Below are 25,135 nucleotides of genomic sequence, written 5' to 3'. Positions count from 1 at the left end.
TATCTAGTGAGATTTCAAAATTGCCTAAGCGGTTTAGGTATCTGCTTAGCTCCCCTTGATTTCAGTGGGAGTCTGACATTTGCTCTCTCTCTTCATGTCTAGTCACCTTAATACATTTGAAAACCTGGCCCCAAATCCCTCAAGTTCTTAGAATAATGAGATCTCATTCCTTTCCCACCAGGGTTTTATTCATAGATTGGGGGAGGAAAACAAGCTTCCTTACTTTCTCAGTTCTCAAATCTCCTTTCGGCTTTGAGTGAATCAGTCCAAATAATAAGGAAAATATTCTGTGTTTCTAGCTAAATTGAAATGGAAAACAATCAGATAGGAAAGCTTTTCTGTGCAGCATAAGCTGAAAAACCGACATGGAAGAATGTAAATAGCAGCGTTTGCTTTATTGTGAAAAGTGGATATAATGTGCCCAGCAAGGAACATGGCTGTGACGTATTTGTAGTGTTTGAGTGATTTCAAAAGCTAAGTATGTTTTGCTTCTGATTCTGAATGAAAAAAGCACACTTGAATGAATTCATGACTATTGGCAGAAGGGCCATTTAACCAATACATTTTTAGAAGTGCTTGTAAATACAGAGGTCCGCATCAGCTGTCATGCTGCAAACTCCGGTTAAACAGGTGCATTTTTAACATGGCAGATGTATACTTTTAGTGTAACTGAAATCTTACTTAAGTGAAAACATTAAAGCCAGGATCAAATTGTTGTTGGTTTGGCACCACTCTGCGTGCCGCAGAGCCTGGGGCTGCTGCGATGACCGCGGTCGCACCCGGGTGGGGAGTAGCTCCCCGAGAGCCCCTGTGTCCCCTCTGCGAGGAGGGGGCCGGCGGGGACGGCCATGCCATGGGTGGGGATTGCCACGTGGCTTTGGCTGCACCACGCAGCGCTGGTCTGATTTCAGTTAAGCTCTTTGGTTGGACCTGTGCCATGCTTTGGTGGTGGTTCAAACGTTGGGTGCCTCAGGTCTGGCTGCATCGGCTTGCTGGGAATGGGCCGCTTTGACCAAACCGGCTGAAACGGTACCGGGGGGCTGCATGCAGATGTCCGCGGGCTGTCGAGGGGCGACTGCGCACCCCGCCTGTTGGCAGACGCCTTGGCAGAGCTGGGGTTGCTCCGCGGAGGCTCCCCAGCCCTGCTGCAGCTTCTCTCCAGGGACCCTGAGGGACGCCCAGGAGGTGCTGGGAGTGAGCAGGGAGCTTGACGGGGGATTTCAGTTCTCCGGTTATTGGGCTGCAAAGGCAAGATGCGTGAGAGGCCGCCAAGGAAGAGAGTCCCTGGATCTTGATGCAATGGTTTCAAGCGTATTGTGACCAGGATGTCTCAATTAGCAATTTCCTCTTCTTTTACCTAATCCAATTTCTGTTATTTCCCAAATCTGGCTATTGATACAGCACTGTAGAGCTGTCTGGGAAGTAGCAGACTGCCTCCCCAGAATTTGTGCATAGAAATGGTGGTCTCCCTCTCTCTGTGGTCGTAGAAATATTGAACTTGAATGAAACAATGTATTTTTCTCTAACTTTATTTTGCAAAACAGCTTAATTGAGCTAATTATATACCTCTCTGTTGGTAAAGAATAAGAAACTGAAAACTGTCTGATAATGGGAGGCGTTGGGCCGCTCTGCTCGTACATGCTGCTGCTCCCGGTGCCCGCAGTCGAGTTGCTGTGGTCGCTCCAGTTGCCGCCATGTTAGCCAAATGCACGGTTCTAAACCCGCCGTCTTTCGGCAGTGAAACGCGTACGGTGACCCTGCTCCTGGCTGCTCAGCCATGTCTCCTGCCACAGCTCACTGCCTCTGCTGCACAAACACAGCTCTTAGTAAGGCCAGGCTGTAAGCCTGATCAGAGACACCATCTATGTTGCGATCTTCTTTTTATTTTTCCCCTTTTTTGGTCTCTTTCCTTGTTATGCCTTAATTCAGGTTTGTTTGTAAGTGGAGCAAGGCTGTCACCTAAATCCTGGGGATGGGATTCTTGTGATGCCATAACATTATGCCTCTGGTCTTTTTCATTATCTACATTCTCAGTTTTCTTTGGCATTTTCATTGTTCCCTGAGGTCTGGGACCAAACTGGAGGAACAGAACTGGGCCAGGGAGGATCAGAAATCACTGTGCTGGTGTCCTACCCTCTCCCCATAGTGTTAAGTTTGTGAATTGCAGCAACCTCTTAACGTGGGCACCGAGCTGCACATCTGGAGCACGCTGCAGAGCAGACAGGCAGCTACAAACTGATGGAAAGGGAATATTTTTCTATGTAAAAATTAACTGGTTAAGTCTCTGGACTTTATAAATTATTTTTGAAGCATTGCTGTGGATGTGGTCCGAGACCTTGGATAGCTGAACCTTCTTTGTTCTTCAGCTGGAAATGCAGGGTAGTAATTGATTTCCCCCAAAGGGAAATTCCATGCGTAGACCCGTTAATGCCTGCGTGGTGCACAGGACCATGATGACGAACAAGCATCTACAGTGGGAGAATGCAGATCCCAGAACCGAGGATGCCTCTCTCTGCATCCTCCTTCTCATGCACTTTCTTTTCAGTTTCCTTTCTAAATATGAACAGTACCATTAAAAGTTGACATAGTGCATCAACTTTCTACGGTCAAAAAATGTTTTCGATTCCTGAGCACCTAGAAAACTAGAAATATAAACAAGCATGCTGCTGCTGGGCGCTGATGGTCAGGGTAGGATGCGTTTCTGGGGTTGTAAATGAGAGCCGCTGGCAGAACCTCAGGAGCAGAACTTCAGGTTAGTGCCTGGGATGTGTCTGGTAGCAGCATAAAAGTGAAACTGCCATGAGCTGCTATCGCATATGCAGAGGTATGGTCTTTGCCTTTGCAGGGAGCACTCACAAGTGCCTCTCTGTCCCTGGAGGCCTCAGGAAGGCTGCTGGTGCAGGGGCCAACGTGGGCAGAGGCTGGCAGCATCAAGGGGATGGGCCACGCGGTGGGGGGTCCCTTCCTCGGCTCATGCCTCCACGTGTCCCGCGACCGCTGGCATGGTTCTCGGTGGGACTGGCAGTGCCATTCTTGGCCACATGCGTTTAGTGGGGCCACGCATGGAGCATCATCTGTTGGGTTAGGTTAGCATCGTCTGCTGAACGGCTGCTGGGAGGAGAAGAGGCGTATGGGCAAACAGGAGTGGAAGGAACAGGGTTAAATCTGCGCAATTGGGTGATGGTTGGGAAGAGGCATTTTGGGATGGCATCCTGGAGGCGGTTGCTGGAGTTGTCAAGTCCCGTCTGTGCTGTTGCTGGCAGGCAGCTGTGATTTCCTTCAGTGTTTCTGTACTTCTGCAGTAGCTGAAGGGATATTGAAGCAGGAGGTGGATTTTGCTTTCAGTTACTTGTGAGGCGAGGGGGGATCTGGGAGAGAAGTGACACTGAGCAGCGAGGGTCGAGGGAATGACTTGCCACCTGAAAAGGCAGTGCTTGTGCCCTGCTGCAGTTGATGCCAGTTGCCCTTTTGCCGTGCTCGTGATAAGAGCGTTGGTGCTGTGGGAATTGCTTATATTGCGTGTAGACATTTCCGACCCAACTGTTTTTTACCTTCTGAGTAGTTTCTCCTTGCTCGTGCGCGCTGTCCCGCAGTTGCGTCGGGTCTGTCCTGGCGGCCCTGCCTGGGCTGGTGTGGTCTTGAGGGATGTGAGGGAGCGCCCGGGGATGGGCAGGGTGGTCGGGACGGGAAGCGGGGCTGTGCTCCACACCAAGGGATGAACTGTGGCATCTGCCGTCCCCGCTGAATCCCTGCTCTTCTTGGCTCTTGCCTTACTGCCCTGTTGCCCCTGGGGCGCTAAGGGGAGTGAACCTTGTAACTGAATTGCGTGTTTGCGGCTTTGTGCATTATCTTGTGCGTTCCTGTGGCATTGGCATCTCTGCACACGTCTGCGTATTGCTGCAGACAGCCAGAGCGAGCAGGTCAAGTACCGGCATGGGTGCAGTGGAGCTGCATTACCGTAGGGTTTTGCCTAAGCTAATTAGGCATCTAATTGCTGAGATGGGGTAACGTTGCAGGGGTTAGTGCACTAAAATGCCTATATAATTTTACATATGTGACCTGGCTTGTTTATGGCATGGCTCCATGGTGCTGACTTTAGAAAAAATTTGCTATATGTTTTAGGCTTGGTTCTGCAGACTAACCACACAGAGACTGAATTTGGTTTAAATCAGGTTCACAGGCCAGCATTAACTTGTCTCATCCTTGGAAAGTTTCATCTTGGTGATATTTTCTGTCTGACTTCTTACCACGGTCTCCTCAGCTTGTCAGAGAAATAGCACAGGTGAACTTGTGGGTCCCAAGTTTTGGGATTTGCAGACTCCTCTGTAGAATTGGTTCTAAAAGTATTAAGTTTTCTCCCTAGAAAATTAAATTTTGACAAAATCAAAATATTATGCAAAATAATATGAGATGAAATTTTGTTTAGGAAGCCTTTGAAAAGAATTGGACATGTTTCTGCATCCTGTTTGGTATTTTCAGAATTTTTTTTTTCTATTTCCCAAATGGAAGTCTTCAAAATGAAATTTGAAGTGAAGCACTTTGGAATTCATTTTGCTTCATAAAGGATATAATTTTTCTATATCAAAGTAGGGGAAAATGTTGAAACTTGAGTTTTTTCACTGGGTGAAAAATCTGCTTTGCTCAGATGCGTTCAGCCAGCTGTGCAGTGGTTCACAGGAGCAAGAGCAGTTCCCTGACCGTTGGCTGCAGCTTCACTGGTTGGTTAGAGCTTTTCCCAAAGACTTGCCTCAGCTAATTGCACAGTATTTCTGCTGTGTCAGACGCTTTCTAGAGTGCCTTTCCTAAAGCTGGCTACTGCAAGGTTTGATTAAAATAAACTCAAAAAAACCCCAGCCAACCTGCAATCAAAGGTCTGAAATTCTGGACTGGAAATGTGTGTGAGATGGGTGTTTTCACACTGTAGTCCGTCCAAGTGTTGCCTGCCTGCCTGACAGAGTTGCAATTTCTAGAGTCTAGAAATGTAATAAAATAATGTATTCATCACGTATAGCTATCCAAAATAGAACAAAAGGAAAAAAAAACAACAACCCACAAACAACCAGGCGGATTTAAAGGAGAGTCTTTTGGGCACTCAGTCCCCTCGGGAGAACAAGATTTAGTCTTTGGCCAAAGACAGAAAATTACACCAAAAATAAAGCACAGTTTCACAGCAGACAGTGTGGCAGCCGTACCCATTGCGCCATGCAATAATGGTCGGTGTTTGAGTAGCTTGATCTTTCCTCCGAAGTGTTTTAAGTTCAGCAGGCAGATGAGTGATATGCCCTTAAAATGAGTTTGTGACCCAACACAATGTACACGACATTGCAGTGAGATGCGGATGAAACCCCAGGTGGTGTGGTTCACCGTCGCTGGGATGCTGCTCAGGTGGCACGGCACCTTCCATAGCCAGCGCCATGCTGCATCGTTGACGAAGTTACGTGTCTGTTGACGTGCCTGTGTCACAAGCACGCGCAACGTGTGTTGCCTGCCCTCACGGTGTGTATGAACAGAAAGTGCCTTAGCAGGGGACTTGCAGTGGGGGCAGAGGGTGGTGGCTGGCAGCCCCTGACGGTTTCCATGGGGTGATCCAGCAATCCCAGTTTTGAGGAGAGGGACGGAAGAACCATGTTCCATGTAGATTTGCGGCATACCCTCATGTGGCCTGGCTTCTGGTGGGTGCTGCCCCGTTATTCTTGGTGGTTGCCTTAGGTGTCCTGAATGGGGATATTCCTCTGGTGGCTTCTTTCTTCATACTGGGGTGTTAACACTGTGTATTGTGTGTTTTCCTGGGGTGTCATGGCTGCAGGCAAATCTGAAGAAGTTCATGGAGTACGTGCAGATGCTAAATGCAGAGAAGGTCTGCAGACTGCTGGAGAAGGGACTGGACCCCAACTTTCATGATCCGGATACTGGAGGTGAGACTGGCTTCTCCAGGGAGGGGAGGATGACAGAGCAGGCTTGGGGGAGAAAGTGTCCAGGTGACACAGTGGGAATTTGGGGGAGTGGTTGTTTTTGAGGGGTTGTAGCAAATGGTATATCGTCTGAAATGTAAGGTTTGGAACAGAGGGATGTGAGTTGAATTTCTCAGTAGTGTGTCTTCTTATGACACTTGGGTCTTGCGAGCATGAAGTTACAGAAGGCTCTTGGGAGAAGACGGTGTGTGTGTGGGAAAGATACAGAGTCTGGGAATACAGTATAAAGTGAAAGAGCTGTGGGTCTGTGCATCTTCCAGTGGGATTCTGGGGAAGATGAGGCTATCTCTGGGACTGGCAAGTTGGGCGAATGCGAATTGCTGCCCGAGGATCTCTTCATGAAACAGTCAGAAGGTTTAAGAAGTATTTTGGGGGTCAAGAAAATAAAATCTTGGCCTCCGGTTTCCTTGATTTTTTTTTCTTCTTTTCTTTTTTTTTCCTATCTATGTGAGCAAAATTCACCCCAGAGAAGTCTGGTCGCTGGAGCTCTGGCTGTTGGGTTGTCTGCAGGCTCCTGGCTGTAAGAAGTGAGAATCAGACTCCAGCACGTTTTCCTTACTGATGGGGCAGTGAGGGAGGACTTCTCCCCATTCCCACTGCTGTGAAGTCTCGTAGTCTTGTTCGGAGAGAGGAGTTACTGCTTTTGTTGTTCCTGCTTTTGTTATTCCTGTTTAAAGTAATGCAGCTTATTAGTATTTATTATAGAGTTGGACTTCTGTGTGTGAATCGTGGGCACATTTCCAACCCATGAGCAGACTCCAATCTGATGACTAATTTTCTGTGTTTCTGGTTCAGTTGGATGGTTTTTCAGGTTGTTTCTGAAACACTGGCTACCCCTGTACTCAGAAATTTAGTGTGTCCAGACCATTTCTCAGCACCGAGATCAGGTGGCAGAGTGTGGTGGTGTTCACACTATTAACCTCTCTTATCCTCTCAGATAACGCGGCTGCATCCAAACTGCCCTTTGGGAATAGCCTCTGCTAGCTCCTGAACTGGGAAGGTGAAAGCTGGTGCAGCCAAACTCTGGCAAGAACCATTTGAACAGTGCCCAGGAATGTTTATACTGTTTTATTTGCTGGTGTAGCCACTCTGTCTGAGCCTGCCAGAGTGTCCTGATGAACAACCGCTCATATGAAAAATAGCTGATAGCGTGCAAGCGTGATCACTGTCTGCCCTGCAGCATGTCCAAACAGCTCAGCTCCATGTGGTTTTCATTTTTGCCCAACACCTTACAAGCGTTTTGAGGGGCCTTTCCTTATAAAGAAAGTCCTCCACTCTTCTAAAGCTGATTCAGCTTTTCAGAGTGTATTATATTGCATAGTGCAGTGTGCTGCTTGAAAAGATGCTGTGAGGGTTTTGGATCTGGTACGGTTTGAACCCAGATGTTATTTCACAGAAGGGTAGAGGCTTATAGGAGCAGGCTCTTGAGTACTGAAAAGACTGTGTTAAATATAGAGGGGGAAGAAGAAGAAAAAACACCTGACCCAAATAGTTGTTTGGATCCGGTTCAGAACTGAGGGCAAAACCAGAGTGGATGCTATGAGATGCGAAAATAGACTGTTGGAGCAGAGGGAGTCTTGGACACCTCACTTCTGGAGTCCTAATTCTTGTGCAAAAACACTTCATTACTGCTTGCTTTACAATCTGTTTCGTGAACATGAAAGAATTACATAAAACTGCTGTTCAGTATTCATGGATTCCTGGAATTTAAGACCAGATGGAGCTATTGTACCATCCGACCTGACCTCCTGTATCTCGCAGGGTGCTCTTCACCCTCTGTGTGTGTGTGTATGTGTTCACTAAGCAAAGCTTAAACATGTTTTCCAGAAAGTCATCAATCTTGATTCAGGGAACAGAAGATCCGTGCCTTTCCTTCGTTATTTGGTTAATCACCCTCACTGTTTAAAATTCGTATCTCATTTAAATTTGTGTGCTTCAGCTTCCAGCTGTCGTTATACTTTATCTTCCAGATTAAAGAGCACTTTAGTACCTGGTATGTCTTCACATGAAGGTATTTATACATGGTAATCAAGTCAACATTCAATCTTCCTTTCCTTAATTAAAGAGAGGCCAAACTCCTCCAGTCTTTCATTTGAAGGTATTTTCTCCAGTTTTCCTGTCATTTTTGTGGCTTATATGTCACTACTCCATTTTTAAGAGGCTTTTAAGAACGCAGGTACCAGACAGCCTGCTCGTCGCGGGTTCCTGCAGGTCCCCGCTCTCCGGCCTGCCGGGGCCGCATTTGGGAGGATGGGGGCGACCGTGTGTCTCTGGGATGGGACCCCACGTTACGTCCTGCTAGACGGAGGGGCCGGGAGGGTTTCCCTTCCTGTTCCTCCTCCTGCGTTGTGTCCTACCCCCGCCTTAACCTGGGGTTACTTGGCCCATGTCAGCTGAACGAAGTGGAACCACTAAGCAGTTCCTTGCTTGGGAGCTTTGTTTGTTTTGGGGAGGTTGTTTTCCTTCCCGTTGACTTCCCCTGCAGCCTGGGCTGGATGATGGAAGAGCATGGCGGGAGCATGCGGCTCCCCTCCAGGCCACCGACCACAGCAGCGTGGCTGGGGAGGTCTGGCTTGGCCCCCCAGGCAGGAGCATTTGCAGAGCCATGAGCACAGGGTGCAGCTGCTGCAGCTGCCCGGGGCAGCACGTCTCCTCCCCGATGTGTAGCGTCTCAAATGCATCCTGCAGGGTTTCCATCTCTGCTGTTCCCGATTCTGGGATTGCCCGGCCCTGATTGCTCTTAGCACTCTTCCAAGCTTTGTGGCATCTACAAATCTGACCAGAGATTTGCATTTACTTCAGGATAATTGATGAGGGTCTAGAATAGCATCAAGTCCAACACCCTGAAGAGCCTCTTCAGTGCCTACGTGGTCAGCCACGTTCCCCAGTGGCCACTCTGTCTGCTGCTCTTCAGCTGGATTTTTGTTCATTTGGAACATGCCTGACTGACATTTTATACCACTCATTTTTAATGTCATGTAGGACTCAGCCAAGCGTGAGTCCTACATCAATACAGCTATCTGCATCAATCAGACTTGTAATTTACCAAGGAAAGGAATTATGTTTGAGTAGGAAGACCTATTTACTGTAAAGCTTGATTGGGCGTTATTAATAATATAGGTTTTCTTTAATGCTGTGTCAATTAAGTTCCAAATCAATTTTCCCAGCATTTTCCCAGGATCAGTGTTATTTTTCTGACTTGTAGTTTCACAGGTCGTTTTACTTGCCCCTTTTTGAACATTGGCCTGACACTGCTTTTCTTCTGGTCTTTTTGAATGTCCCAATATTTCAAAATGTATTAAAGTTTAACTTTTTTTGAACCAGGAAGATCTTCAGGGAGAAGGTAAGGAGGATGATATACAACATTCACTAGATGTAAGCAATTTATTCAGTCTCAGGTAGCTCATGCCAAAAATCCTTATTTGGTAATGGAAAGGAAAATAATGTATTTCCACAGCAGCAAAGTGAAAAATAAATGATGGGTCATTTTGCTGTCTGTATTTATTAGGAATTACACACTCTCTGCCTAGTGACGGACTGGCTTGCACAGGGGCTGGGAAGTCATTGCGGTATTAGCAAATTTAAACAACAGCAGCAAAACCCCTCTCGGATAGTCCTTTGCCAGGCCAAATGTGGATTTCTTTACTCCTATGTCGTTTGTTTTTGTTTTTATTCTTCATTTTCTAATTTTCAGTTCATACTGACCACTATCTATTTCATCATGTCCTGTTGTTAGAGTTGTCTCTGTTTGTAACTGCTGCCGTCACTTCACTGCTGATCTGGGAGGGGCACGAGGTAGTGGTTCTCCTCTTTGATTTATGGAGTTGTAGTTTTGGGTCACACAGAAATTGTTCTTCAAGACTTCCCAGTTGCCTTTTACTTTTTAATTTTAAACCTCCCACATTTCCTATGATTGATTACCTAATCTAATTTCCCTTAGTTCATTCCCTTAGGAAGCATCAAATATTTACGTGGCCAGTTGGGGCTGTCTTCTTTCCACATCATAGCTAGTTGACTAGATAGTAGTCAAATATTTAGCAGATTTTTATTCATTACATTGAGATCCAAAGTAGCATTCCCTTATGTTGGAGTGAAACAGTATCTATAGAAAAGTGATCGGTTTTCTCCTTTTTAGAAAATGAAAAGCTATTTTATTGCTTGACCTTTTGACTTGCTACTTCAGATGCTAATCTACATGCATTCAAAGTCCTGTTCTGACTAATCAGTGGCCATACGATAGATGATAGGATTTTAATGTAAACTCTTTCTCTGGTCCTCCTTGCCCACTCAGTACTTTCTCATTCTTGTAACAAGCAGGCATCCTTAATATTCTAAAATGGTGTAATTGTCTGTAGATTTCAGTACTGACAATTATATCACAATTCTTATTACCAGTAAAAGCAGTCCACATCTTTTTTCTTGTTATCCAGCCTCCTAGGATTTTGCAATGAGCAAAGAGGAAGCAAAAAAAATCTTCCTCATAGTCTTTGTCAAATGGGTTTACTTCTGACACGGTGCATTTGTGCTGCGTCTCCCTCTTCGGAATCATTTCACTTGCGTTCTTAGTTTAATGTCTTCCTAATTGCTCTACCTATTTCTCAGCCAAGATCATTATCTCACCTCTTGGTGAAGAGCAGTTCCCTGAGAATCCTCCAGAATGGGCTGGTGTTCCCCAAACCCAACATTCTTGGTTTTGCTCCCATCATGTGGCTGGTGAGTCACTTCCAGTGTTATTTGTCCGATGCCTTCTCTTGCTTGTAGGACTGAAGGGGTCTCTGGGATGAGCACATGGACTTTTCTGTCCTTCAGCTTTCCTTCCATGTCCTCGTGCCCCATGACTAGCAAATTTCTGCCCTTTAATTTCACAGGCTCATCCAGCACTAAAGGAAAATTGTGGGCTCTCCTCAGCTTCCATGTTCAGACATGTAAATACAAGTGCCGCTGCATGGTTCCCATTCCCTTGGCCAGATTTCCACTTTGCGGTGAAGGGCACCCAGACACGTTTCAGTGGCCGGCCCTGAGGCTGGAGTCGGTCACCTGGACTGAGCACCTCATGCCGGGGAGTCCGAGACATCGGCGTGGACCTGGCAGGCTTGCTGTGGGGCTGGCAGCAGAGCTGCCTCCTGCCATGGCCGGGAGGTCAGGTGGGATCGGCTCCTGCGGTGCCGGACGGGGTCCTCGCTGGGGTGGCTGAGTCCCACCCACGGGCTGCTGCAGGTGAGCTCAGCTGCGCTTCACCGAGTTGTCCACCATGTCTCCATTAACTGTGGTGGGAGCTTACGTACCCACGCTTAACTGTGGTGGGAGCTTACGTACCCACACTTAGCGTGCAGGCTGAGCCCCATCCCTTTGGGTTCAGCTTCAAGAAGACAGTCCACTGGTTTTCTCTCACACTTAGAACAGTCTTTCTTGGTGATGATTTTCAGGACCTGGGCCTCTCATGAATCTTTGTATAAAATATGAGCTGATGGTCTTACTGAAAGCAAATAGAAATCATAGAAAATAAAATACATTTGTCTTTTTTTTTTTTTAACTATTTCACTTCTGGCCATAATACTAATGAATACAGAGTTAGACTAGGAAAGAAAACCATCTCAAACTCCCTTCTCAGTCCCTCTTTGGTGTACCCATTTTGCTTTGTTTTGGACATGGGTGTTTCAGTAGTAACTGCTTGCTCCTCCCAGCTGGGTTCCTCATAGAGGCACTGGTCATGGTTGGTACTCCTGTTCTGTTGCCCCTCTTGATGCTCTGCTCTCCTGTTTTCTCTCACCCCTGTTCCCTCCCTGCAGATCCTTCTCCTTGGGCTGCCTTGAGGGCTGGCTCCTGAGTCTAGCTGTCCAGCTATCCTCCCATAAGTGTTCATATTTCAGATGTTGCACAATGGTGCAATGTGCGCTTCTGATCCGTATCTTTCATTTGCACCAGGTCACACTTCATATGCAGGACTGGTTCTTTCCCTCTGTAGAAAGGAAAGCATAGTGCATCCAGCTTGGCACAGGTCTTCCACTCGTGCAGCTGGAATAGATCCATGCCTGAAAAGATGAAACCCTATGACACTTCTCTTTGGCAGTCCTATTTTCAATGGACTTGTTTACTAAACTAGAATTTCCTGAATTGCTGGATGAAAGATGAAGAGGAGGCAGGGACCCTATGTGGCAGAGTATGAGAGCAGCATTATGGACCGTGTGGTCTCGTGACAATATAGTGGTCAATCATGTTGGTACAGTTTGGTGCTGCATGTGCACAGCATTGTGATACTGCTATACTGTCAGTGCGTTGCCCATCCCCGAGTGAAATGCAAGCAGCTCCATTCTCCGTGGTCCCTTCATGGGGCTGCAGCTTGGGGCAAGCACTGTTGTTGCTTGCCACTTTTGCAGTGCTTGGGGGGGAAATCATTCAAGTGGCCTTGCTGATAATGGTAGGACCTCAGACTCCTTAAACAAGGACTCTTCCAGATAGACTCTCCAAAGGATAGGGGCCCTGCTATAATGTGGTCATCTCTAGGTCTGTTTATTGTTTCATCCCGTGTAGGGCTTCTTTGGATATATAGCCGAGACACTGAATTTGGAGGCATTTTATGTGGTTGTACTGCCTTTCTGATGAGGTGGAGCTCAGGCAATGAAGGCACATAGCAATTCCCATCAAGGACAAGTTTCTGGAGTTTATCATGGACTTCTGGTGCCAACCTGCCTCCCTTCTGTTCCTCTGCAAGAAGATAAATTAGTTATCTCAAGTACCTAATTATGCAATTAACCTAAGTTTTGGGAAAAAAAGTGGCTCATTTTTACTGAAAAATGTTAGGTGAGGCTCCTGTGAAGAGCTGAGCTAGCACGCTGGGTTGGAGGCCCTCCAAGCGTAGGGTAGTGACAAACAGTGGAGGAAGGCTGGGGGAGGCAACCTCTTCAACCAGCACAATTGCAGTTGGAAGAGGATATTTTAACAAGCCTTCAGAGTGTTCCCATGTAAAATTGCACTGATGTAATTTATGGTATGAATTTTAAAGGCTGCACAAAGCTGTGTAGACAGTTATTTTAATATGAATATCTTAAAGTTGGTTTGGCATAGGCTTGACACATAGCTCTTATCAAAATGAATATCTTTGGCTGTTTTTCTTTAGTTTAGCTTTTTTTTTTTCTTTTTTTTAAAGTAAACATCTGTACTGTGGCAGTACGTATGGATGGAGCCTTAGGTTAGTGTTCTGTGTGCAGACCCCTGAGGAAAAGCAAGATTAGAAAGGACACTTGCCTCTCTGCCTCCTGGTAAATGTCTTAGTATTATCAGTGATGCCTGTTTTGTAATGCTCATCATTACAAGAAGTCAACAGTGGTATGCTCAGTGTTAAAAACCCACCAGCAGTACATGGTGTACAAGTGCTGCATCTTTGTGGTGTCTGACTCCTGTAACTAGAGGCCTCTCCCTGTTCCCTGTCAATTCTTCTTTGCTGTTGTTAAGAGCCCAATGAATTTTTATCTGAACTTTAGGGTACTGGGCAGAGAGAAAGCAAATTATTTTTCTCAGATTATTTGTTTTCCGCTACAAGTTTTCATACTGCCCTTTATGGGGGTATGTTAAGCAGTATGATTGACGCGTGTCGGTTGTGATCCTTTTTTGTACCATCTTGTCCTGGGAGAAAATAAATATACATATGTGCAGGATAGCGTTTTATTTTGGTGAATGGTAAAGTAAAAATGTAATTGTTCTGTGTCCTTCCTGCTGTGTCTTTATGTTAGCTAAGACAAGGGTGATGGATGGAAGAATATTTTGTCTTGTCGTTTGATATTCAAGGGGCTTAACTAAGTCTCAGTCTGCAATGCAGGAGGTCTGCTAAAATGAGCACGTGCAGTCCCTGAGGTTAATCAAAGGAGGAGGCCGTTGGCTTGCCCAAACTGGGAAGGACACCGGGACTTGCCAGACACAGGAAACCTGGGAATGGAGGGAGTTGCTGAGGACGAAGCCACTGAAGTCTCCTTGCCAGTCCCTGTGGAAGCAGAGAAAGGGTGTAGAGAGAAAGGAGAGCATTAATTCAATACTTAATATCCTCTTCTAGAATGGGGAAGACCCTTGGTGATTTGGACTTTGATTATGCCAAGGCTGAGCTCGTTCAAGAACTGGCTTCTGTGCCTACAGTTCTGGACAGAACCTGACTGGGTTTGTAGGAGCTGCCTTTTCCATTGTGTTTGCTCTTAAAGCTTACTTGCAGGCTGCAGGGAAGCCTTCCTGTTGAAGCACAGAAGCCTTTGATACAGTTATTGCATCCAAACCCATCTGTGAATGTACAGGTGCCTGGGAATTACCCCCTGGGACCCCACATTCCCTCCAGCTGGCCAGGGAGATCCGCAGATGTGGCCAAGCTTCCCATGGCAAAGCCCCATGGCATGGTGGCCAGCGGTGTTGCGACCTGGTCTCTGAGATGAGGAATAATGCTGTGAATGTGTTTTTTTTCACCTCTGGGAAGCAGGGAGCTGTTGCAGACCAAGCTGCTGAGTGCTCCCTGCGTGCAGGGGACAGCCCCGAGAGCCAGCAGGAGGCTGGACAGGCACCGTGCAACAGGGGTAAGAATCACTGCTTGACGTCCCTGCCTCCTGGCCAGCCAGCAATCTTGGAAACCACCTTTTTCCCACTGAATTCAGCAGAAGTGTGCCAGGAGACACTTAGGGACGAAGGCGCAGGCTGTGCCACCTGGCAGGCAGAGGCAGGAGAGCTCACGACATGTCCCCGCGGGGCCGGGAGGGCTTGGCAAAGCGCAGGGAGGCTGCTTGCCCCCAAAGCCTGTGGGGCAAGGAGGTTTTCTGCCTCTCTGAATGCCAGGTCAGATGATGATGTGGCCAATGTTAAATACTGAGCTAACAGTGCTTTTACTCCATCCCTTCAGCTCATAGCAGTATTTGAGCATAACAGCAAAAGCGGAGACAGTTACCAGTAATAAATCCTCCTCTGGCGCTCCACTTTCTGAAGACAACAATGCCACAAACTTCCATCAATGTTCTCTATTCAGGAGCCGTCCCTCATTGCACCACCTCCAGGAACCCAAAATCTTTTAGATCTTGTGGGTTTGTTTTTTGGCTTTGGCTTTCTTCAGCTTCTCAGGGACATTTTTGAACGTCCTCATCCCAAGTCCTTCTGAAACAGCGCTCCTCTCCATCTTTGCCAGGAGATGCCCACCTGGCCCATCAGCCAGGACTCTCAGATGTGGGAATCTGGTAAAACCTGAAACTAAAGAGGATACAAACACAGGGAGGAAACACTCTCTTTCCAAAAGGTCTTAGAGTTTTCTTGCCTACGGCTCTGTATCTCCTTTAAGGACCTGCAGGGGTACTGTGCACGGAGACAGAAAAGGCCACTTTGCTGCCAAGTCAAGCCTCCTCTCTCCCAGATACTTTAAAAACCTTAGTCTTTCCTTGGTTGGGAATACTTCTGTACTGAATTTTTAACCTGGAGCTTTCAAGTTTATCAGTAAATTGATGGGACTGTGGGTAGATGTCCAACTAAGATTTCAAAAGAAGGAATAAATAAATTATGGTATTTCCAGTGCTTGGTATTTAGCAAAGATAGAAAAAGCTGCAGTGCATAAGTGCTATTCTTAACTTCTCAGCCACCCTTTACAAAATCACTGTAGTAAATCTACTCTCCTTTTAGGCAGAGCAGCATTGCTATTAGCAATGCTCTTTTATCCACTGCGTCTCTAGGGATGAGTCTACCAGGGATATTGCAAAGAGGCCCTGACACCAAATGCTCCTTTCTGTGTGGCCAGGTCTTCAGCAGCTTGGATAATTGCAAACACCATTTATTCTCCTTCCTCGTACAAAAGTGGAGGGGGGGAACCCAAACCCTTGAGGTTTTGGAAATCCAGCCCTTCAGCAGCTAAAGCTTTCTTCTTCATCCACTCCTGTGCAACACAAGTGTTCCCTTCATCCCTGTCTGACAGCAGTTTGTAACTGCTCTGCTGATTTTTGAGGCAGCGAATGCGGTATTACTGTCTCAAAGACTTTGCACTATAGATCCCTAATAAAAATTATTCCTCCTCTTCTCAGTTTCTGTAACCCTTTCTTCTACCTCTCTTGACCTGGGGAAAAAAATATCCCTGCAGAAATTATTTGTGGGTCATTATCCATGATCCTATTCAACACAGGAAAATTAATAGTCTTATCTGCAGCCTGCTAGGTTTTCCAGAAAGTGGAGGTCTCCCCTTGCTCATGAACTATTTCTTTTAAAGGAGAGAAGTCATATAACCCTGCCCGAGGTTTAAATTCTAGCGGTTCAGAAGGGGATGTATCTGTGTTGTAGATGAGAAGGATGATGTGCATTTGCCCAGTTTATCTGGGCCACCAAAATACCTGCGCTTACTCTCGGTTTCTCTTTCCAGCATGTGCTGTTCTTTCTCTTCCCAGGACACACAGCAGCCACGCTCCGGGACTTGTCATCCAAGTTGTCCCCGTTAGGAGGGAAATGTTTCCCTTCTTCTGCTGCTAGCACAGCCCGTTTGTATTTCTAACGTCAATGCTAGGTTTGCTGGAGACACGAGAGGTTTGCAGCCGGGTCACACCAGGGTCCCCTCACACCTTGGCTGTGCGGGTGTTGCACGCTTGTTCTGTGCTGGATTCGTCTGAACAGAGCAGTTCCCTTGCATGCAGGCGGTGCATGTGGGGAGCTCCTCAGGGCAAGCTGGATGTCCCTGCTTGGAGGAATATTCTTCTGCAGAGTTAAATCCGGTTAATGGACTTTGAATAACACTGGCTGCACCGTAAAATATTCTGTGCTTTGTGGTGCCATCCTCACAGCAGAGCCAACAGGAAGATACGGCGTCGTCCCAGCCTCTTCAGCGTGAAGCCCGGTGTCTTCATTTAAGCTGCTTTTGGGAGTGGTTTTAAGATGCACTGAGGCAGCTGAAGCGCAGCACGTGTTCCCCTTCCCCTCACTCTGCTGGGGTGAGTGGGCAGAGAAGAGCCACGTCTTAAACCGTCGCAGCCCAGTTTGCCATCGTTCATGTTTCAGTGCTGCAGGATTGCTGGGAAGATACTCTAGGAGAGATTAACCGTCTTTGAAAGAGATTAAAAGAAAAATTTCACAGTTGCTTCCTGTAGGTACATTTTAAGGGCGTAAAAAAATACTGAAGAAGTTACCATTGTTCTAAAGTTAGACCCAAGCCTGAGTGATAGTTTAGCATGTAGAAGAGAGAAAGGCAGTCCTCAATATTTAACATAGGGTGGCAACGGGGGAACAGTGGGAGAATGAAAGGAAATCATTGCATTTACAAAGAAGTATTCTTGACTGTGTGCAGCAATACGGACTGTGGCCCCAATACGATGTGAGGACAAATAGCAGCAGGAATAAGTAATTGGGGAGAAATACTTGCTGTGCATGACAGTGCTTTCTCAACCTTCTGCTTACTGTTAGGAGGAAAACCCTCTGCCCAAGGCGTGGGGAGCTTGCTCCTCTCCTGCTTTGCCTGCACTGTATCCAGACTGTCTGCTAGCTGTGGCATAATGCATTCAAGGTACACACGCGCAGTTACTTGATTAACAACCTGAATAACTCACATTCATATATGATATATTTTCTGTTGCTTTCAATTTTAGTAGCTGAAAGTTCCAGCTGAAGGTGCTGGTTCAGCCAGCAGTTGTGGTTAGATGGGGGAAACACTGGGTGAAACTCCAGTGGCTTGTGGTTTGTAAAGTTATCGTCCTTCTCAGTTTAAAATCTGTTAATGTAGTTGCTTTAAGCCTTTTTTTTAAGCAAACTGGTGGCATCTCTTTGAATCAAATGTGCAACTGGAGATTAATGAAAAATGGTATGTTTGCATTCAACTGAAATTGAAGATGAAATGTCATCTTGTAATGTTTTCACCTACAGCTGAAAAACACTACCACGAGGTTCTACTTATAGGTGGTATTTGTCATAGGCATGTATTAACTGTTACTGTGTGCTATAGGTCTGTATAGGAGCACTCTGTAGACAGTAACCCTCCTCTCCAGTAGCTTGCTTGAAAACTTTCATATCCAGCCTGTTGTCATCTCAATTTGAACAGAGATCCCCCCTTTTCCTAAATGATAAATTAAGTCTGGGAGTAACACAGATGTTTTTTTCCCCCAAGTTTTTTTTTTTTTTTTTTAATTCTGGTGTCAGAGTGGAGAGGTTGTTCCTGCTCGTGTTGGAGCACTCTCTGGGGTTTCTCACCTTCCCTTACTGCCTTTGCCTTGCCACATGAATTCCAGTTCTCATGACACATCCCGAATGTGAGGAGCCTCCGCAGTTTGTTTCTTCTGCGAGGCTGTAGAGGAGCATCCACATCGTGTGACACCGTCACTGTCCTCTCAAGTGGTGTCTTTGCTGCTGGCTTCTGGGGGGTGCATGGATAATACCTGATCCGGAGCTGAGATGGCTGCGGTTGGCAGGAATGGGGGATCTCGGTCCAGTTGTGGGTACGGGAGCTCAAACATTTTATTCCACAACGCAGCCTTGTTTGGAGTCATTGCTTTCACAGAAGTGACCAGCCTGAGGATTGCCAGAATACGTTGTTTGCAATTAAAACATTAGCGATGCTTTTCATCCTAAGCTTCTTTTGGCAGAACAAAGAGAACACACAGTTACAAGACAAAAACATAGAGAAAACACTCCTTTAAGTGGAGCGGAAATGAACTCCTGCAGGCTTGCCTGGACCTGGACCTGCTTCGTGCTCTAGCTGCCAGAGCCAAGTGCTGTCTTGGCAGTGTCCTGCACTAGCGGTGCCCCAGTCCTGTGCTGCTCTCGCCAGTCAGGCTGCTGGATCGCAGCGGTGCCCTTTGCACAAGGAGATCCTCCGAAGAAGCCATTCCAATCCCCACCTCTGCTTCCCTACAACCCACTGATTAAAGGATCAGTCCCACTAGCAGCTTTTTAGACCTGGACCATCTCACTGGCTCCTTCCCCAGGCTCCTGTTCCTCTGAGCACGGGTGGTGCTCCCCAGTACAGCTCCTGTCTGCTGGCCCCAATTTGCTGCTGCAGGTTTTGGCTGCAGAGTTTAATCTCACCCGTCAGGGATCAGGTGCACTGGAGCAGCCGCCATGTGCAGCTGGGTGCTGGCTTTGCCATGCAAGCTCTTCCCATTAAGCAGTTCAGTGAGCGTCAGAGGGAGCACTGGTCTCAAACCCACACTGTGGAGCTCGGCTGCCTGACAGCCCAAAGGCAGAGTCCAGCCTGCAGCTCCTTATGTCCATTAATCAGTTTCTTACGCTGTGCAACGTGCAATGTGTTGTCTTGCTGGTTCTTGTTTTCTGCTACGGATCTTGTGCACTTGTTAGTTAATTACTTTAAGCATATATTTGGATACGCACGTTTCCAAGAATCAACAGAGTGTAATCACTAAAATCCTAGATTAGGTAGTGATTAGATTAGATTTAGTGAACAAATTGCTAGCTGCAGTTCATTCAGTGCATCTTGAAATGCCCTGTTTGGACCTTTCTCAGTCTTCAGGATTCAAGATAATGTGATAGATTTTTCAATTGAATTTGGCATATTAATAACTGAGACTAAAGGAAGATTTGAAGCCTTGTTTTCTGTGTCTTTTCCCTCTTTGAAAAGTTTGTCTCATTTAAACTGAGGTATTGAAAAAAGACTGGTGATTTAATTGCATGTGGAAATGGAGATAGATGCCTCGAGCAGGGACTGATGAGGATAGTTCTGTTCATATGCACAACCTGAAGTTTGTAGTAGCTGAGTTCTTATCACACTGCAAGGGCCAAATATGTGCTCTCAAAATAATTAAAAATAACCATAAATAAGGAAGATATTTTAGAGAAATTATGGTGAAAAAGCAGTAACTGAAAGTCAGTGATAACGACAGAAATCAAAGCAATGGTATTTGGCACAGAAGATAAGTGATGGTCCTTGAAAGACCATAACTTCACTAGACTCTCCTCTCTAGCTTCCCTCTGCCTTCGGCTGGAGGTGGCCCTCGCTGAAGAGCTGGGTTATGAGAGCTGGGGAGCTGCACAGCAGGTGGTTTTGGTGTTGGTGGACAGGAGGAGAAAGGCTCTCCTGCCCCACGAGCTCACCCATGGTCACCTGCTCTTCATCTCTCTTGGTGTGCGGTGGGTGTGTGAATCGGGACTCCCCATCCCCATCCTGCTTTGGTGGAAGAGCGGACTGTGCTTCCACCGCGGCCGCCCAGCTCTTCTGAACCACAGAAACCATAGTGATGTCTCTGTGGACTCCACCGAGGTCTTCCGAGAACCTCCCCCAGCACCACGTCAGCAGTGCATCCATTCGTCTGTTAGCCGTGACAAATGGTGGCGTTCTCCACTGTTTCTTGTGCTGCGTCTGGCACTGCTCTCCCGGTGGCTGCACGTGGTGTGAGAAGGGATGCAGAGGGTTACCGATAACCCTCCACCAAACTCTTATCTTCACAGCTATTGCTGAGCTAAGGAAATATTTCCACTGCTTATTCTCGGGTGACGTTGCTAGTCATGTGGGCACCATTATATTCCCATGTAGTAAGTATGTTATTACAATGGTAATTACCTTCATGTTTAAAATGTGTCCCTTATTTTCTAGCTATAAAGCAACCTGTCCTCTGCTAAAGTTTGGCATTGGGCAATGAATGCATGAAGCCATTTTATTTATTATACCATTGACTTTGCCATATATAACACCACAGTGTGTATGTGTGTGAATTTCTTACAGATTACTTCCTATTTTCTTCCAGATTGTTGTTAAAAATGATTGACAGTTTTGAGCTGAGGACAGGTCCTTAGAAGACCCAGCTGTAACATTCTCATTTACTGGTGATTCCTCTTATTGGTGAACCCATCTTTAATCCTCTTGACAACAGTCTTCAGTAGTCTTCATTTTTTATATTGGTGTCTTGTAGCACAAAACCCAGAGAGTTTTAGCAAAGCCACAGAACCTTGTCTGACTTCTACCTATCTCATTTAAAAATTTGGCTAATAGCAATGCTCTAAAATTAATATTCATATGCTTTTTTATTTGTATCTCAAAACATTTTGTTATTCTCATTTAAATAGTTATTTCTACTAAATCGAGAGATTTTAATTTATGTGCAAATTAGGTACCTTTCTAAAAAATACACGACTGTATTTCTAGCTGATGGCATCTTATTTTAGCTAGTGCCCACGTTGCTCCATTTGTGGTATGGGGAATTTGGATGGAAAGACCTAGGGATTTGTTTGAGAAAGGAGACATACTTTTTTTTTTGTAATATTGCACTCTGAAGAAAACAAACTTATTTAATTATAATCAAAATGTTCAGAAGAACATTCTGTCTCTTAAGGAGACTTCACTCATTTTGTATCAAAGAACATTTTTCTTCCTTCTTTGTGCTATCAGATCCGCCTGTGGAGAGGTGAGCACGGTCCTTTTGCAGCTCATATCTCCCTAATGCCATCAGGGTAGGACAGAAACCCCCATCCTGTGTCAGCACCGTGGCCCCTGCCCAAGGAGAGATCCTTTACACTTGTCCGTGTGAGGACCACGGTGGGGTCCTGCAGGTGCAGGTAGGCAAGCTGTGCTTCTAGCTTGCACACGTGTCAAGGTAGTGTTTGGCTGAGCGATGGATGCTGAAATCCGGTCCTTGAGGGAAAGGTGTAGCAGCTCCTGTCGGAAGAGGCTTTGCCCATCCGGCACAGAGGTGCCTTTCTGCATTTCGGAGCTGCACGCACCGATAGAGAGCAGCAGATGTGCATCGGGGCTCCTGCTCCCACCCGAAAAACAAAAGCAGAGGGTGGCTAGGGGCCGGTGGGTGTGCACTTGGTGAGGGAGGACTGTTGAAGGGGATTTCCATAGTTCTTCTGTTGCCTGCTCAAATTAAATCCCTAAGTGAAACAAGTCCTACACGCTGGGCAGTCCTGGGAGTCAGGACTGATCCTGGTCGGAGCTGGGACTGAACCAGCTGGCGAGTTTGTGCAGGCTCCGCTGTGCGACAAGCCAGGCTCCTCAGAGGTGAGCGGGGTGGTCGCACAGATGCAGGGGCCTTCCTCCCGTTTGGGGTGAGCGTTTCATGTTTGGAGCTTGCTGCTGGTGATGTGAGGTGGTGAAGAGCAGCTGTGGGCCAGCCGTGCACGAAGGGGCTCAGGACAGCTCTGTGGATGCTGGTGGTGGTGCTGGGGTGCATAGCTGTGCATCTCCCCCCGGAACAGCAGCCCCTTCTCCATGCCTTGCTGCAGGGAGAAATGGAATGAGGGTACTAATTTTCACTCCCTTCTCCTTCTCCCCTTTGTATAAACGATGTGTCCAGATGTGTGTTTTCCTGCAGCGTAAGAGCCAGCAACGGCATTTCTGCCATTTGTTAAACTGCCAGCGCCTTCCTTCCCCCTCTCCTCTGCGAGGCTCTCATCCGCACCCAAAAGAAACCGATGGGCAGCCTCTAGCCCGCTCAGACCGTGCACGCGCGGTGTTTGGGAAGACCACCGGTGTCTGAGCGGGGCTGGGAGCGGATGTGGGGTTTGGTGCAGCTCCCTCGAGGGGAGCAGGGAGTATCCCGCATTGCTGGAGCCCGGGCAGGAGACGTGGCTAAGCGAGCGGCCAGTGGTGCCATGGTGCCCGTTGATGGGGTGGATGCCCCCGTGGTTCTCACCTGTCTCTCTCCTGGGGCTCTGCAGAGTGTCCCCTGACAGCAGCCGCTCAGCTGGAGCTCAGCGCCGAGATGATCAAGGCACTGCGCAATGGGGGAGCGCACCTGGATTTCCGGACGCGGGAGGGAATGACAGCTCTTCACAAGGCCGTCCGGTGCCGCAACCACGCGGCGCTGCTGGTGAGTCGTGCCGCTCTGCCCTGCGCCCCAGCTCCGGCTCCTCCTCCCACCCCGTCCAGGCTGCCGGCAGGGTTGTGCCCTCCCTGGGCCAAAGCATCTCTCACGTTGCTGTCAGGGAGCACAGCCCATTACAAAAGCGTGACACTGATAACGTGAGCCTTGGGGGGGAAGATGGGGTGAGCACTGCCTGCTGCCATGGCCGGAGCATCCCCGGACCCTCTGCGGGGCAGGTTTCCCTACCGCACGGCCACCTGAAGCCACAGAGCGAGGCAGGCACTTCTTTTGCAGACACTGCTGGACCTGGGTGCCTCCCCGGACTACAAGGACAGCCGGGGGCTGACGCCCCTGTACCACAGTGCCATGGTGGGGGGGGATCCCTACTGCTGTGAGCTCCTGCTGCACGACTACGCTCGGCTCGGCTGCGTGGACGAGAACGGCTGGCAGGAGATCCACCAGGTGGGACAGACGGCGGGATGGGATCCAGATGGGGTGACCGCTGTCCTGCTGCCGATGGAGGGGCGCGTCCTGTCCCCTCAGGTGCCGCAGGGACGCAGTGTCCTGGTGGGCGGTGGAGGCACTGCTTGGCAGGGGTGGCTGGCACGGGGGGCTGGGCTCCTGTGTGGAGGACTTGCACGTGGTGCGCCAGCTCTGGCTCCCATCCCAGGCCAATGCTCAGGCTGTTCTTTTCTGGCCTCGGTCAGTAGTGTCTGGGATCCTCCCCAGATTATGACTGGCTCATAGGATAGTGCTTTGGGATCTCGGTCCAATGCCTGAGGCATCGTGGTTCCAAACCACAGTTGTATCTGTCCCTGTTTTACACATTGACAAGTGGATTTGGTGTAGGGGAGGCATGGGCTAGGGGTCAGGGGACCTGAGCTGGCTTTGTGCTTCAAGACCAAGACCCTTTGGGAGAAGGGAGGATGCGCTGGCTCTGCCTAGAGTCCCCTTGTCTCGGACCGTTGGGAGGGCAGGTTGTCTTTGGGCCCGTGGCCTGCTGAAGCACCCAGCTGCGAGCCCCCTGCAAGGTGGATGAGTACTGGCACAGCTAAGGATGAATGCATGAGAATGAAAACAAGAGATGTGTGTTTGTGATCTCGATTTACTGGATATGACTGTCCTCCTTCCTGCCTGCATCCTACCTTGCCTTGGCAGATCTTTCAGGACTGCTGGTCCCAAGATGGACCAAACGTAGAGGAAAATACCACACCAGTTTACTAGAGATGTGGGGCCATTGCCCTCCTCTTTGCCTGCTTGTGCTTCAGGGCTTCTTTTCACCAGATAATTATACTGAGACAGCAAACAGTCTGGAGGAGGCCCTGGTACCAGTATGATACTGATCCCAAATTTGCAGTTGATGTAGAGGTAATTTGTCTGATAAGTATTCAGGTGTATATTGCTGTAAGGAGCAGCAGCGTGTGTGCATGCATGTTAATGGGACTTTTCAGATAACAGGTCCAGCCTGATTCAACTTTTCTAGCATGGATGAATCCAGCAGAGGATGTTATGGGATTTATCATCTTCCTGCTGCTCCTTGATTTGCTTTTTCTATTTCTTTTTTCCATTTTGCATTTTGAGCAGGCATGTCGCTATGGCCATGTTCAGCACCTGGAGCATCTTCTGTTCTACGGAGCTGATATGACTGCACAGAATGCCTCAGGAAACACCGCTCTTCATATTTGTGCTCTCTATAACCAGGTACATCTGTGTGATTTGGGGCATGAGAACAAGAAAATGTAGATGGGCCACCAGCTTGCCTGAGATAGAGCACAACATTGTGCTGGGGCACCTTCTTATTGCTCTTACTGTTCCCAGACCCAGAAAGGTTCTTCTGGATTGTATCCACACTCTGTCCTGGGATGAGGCTGTTTCTGTTTGTAGCACTAGCCTGATTTTGGATTTCTCAAGAGGCAGGTGGCCAGAGAAGAGTCCATGGTTTAATCTGTTCCCATTCCCAAGATGTTTTTGCTGATTTACTGCCTAACATGTTCTGTAGTTTTTCCTCTGGTTCCTATTCCTACTTCACAGCAAGCCCCCATTACCGGTTGGGAGGGAGCAATTTGCCTGGGTGGAGAGTGCTAATTTGGCCCTGGTGCTCACATTTAATTTGAGGCGGGCACGTGCCCCAGGCAGGGCTTGTTGGGCGCATCCTGTGGCTTTCACCCTGCTTTGGGAAGGTGTGTGGGCTGGGGTCCTGTCCTTCTCACAAATGGCCCTGAATTCTTGCTACTAATCTCTGAATTTTGAAGAAGACTGTCCAGGCAACATAGGGCACCATTTCTGTTTTATCTTCTGTGTGGTCACTAACCTCGGTTCAGGAGAAATCGAGGGTGGTGGAAGAGCCCTCTCTGATCTTGCACACCCACTGTTCTCTTTCTGAGATGTGGAGGTCAGTATCTAAGGATTTCTCCTGTAGGTCTT

The 25,135-nt window shown here is 47.7% G+C and overlaps 1 protein-coding gene across 1 annotated transcript in view; it reads left to right on the top strand.

Moving 5' to 3' along the window:
* Positions 1–25,135, top strand: part of LOC127023404 (SH3 and multiple ankyrin repeat domains protein 3-like) — a 299,615-nt gene that overhangs the window by 50,821 nt on the left and 223,659 nt on the right. The window contains exons 4-7 of the mRNA XM_050907545.1: positions 5,807–5,915; positions 22,566–22,717; positions 23,006–23,173; positions 24,296–24,412. Of these exons, the coding sequence (XP_050763502.1) occupies positions 5,807–5,915; positions 22,566–22,717; positions 23,006–23,173; positions 24,296–24,412 (546 nt within the window). The remainder of the gene's footprint in view (positions 1–5,806; positions 5,916–22,565; positions 22,718–23,005; positions 23,174–24,295; positions 24,413–25,135) is intronic.

Source organism: Gymnogyps californianus, chromosome 1 (genome assembly GCF_018139145.2).
Source record: "Gymnogyps californianus isolate 813 chromosome 1, ASM1813914v2, whole genome shotgun sequence".
In the NCBI taxonomy this organism is placed as follows: Eukaryota; Metazoa; Chordata; class Aves; order Accipitriformes; family Cathartidae; genus Gymnogyps; species Gymnogyps californianus.
The sequence above is the reverse complement of the archived record's forward strand: the minus strand, read 5'-3'. Positions and strand labels throughout refer to the sequence as shown.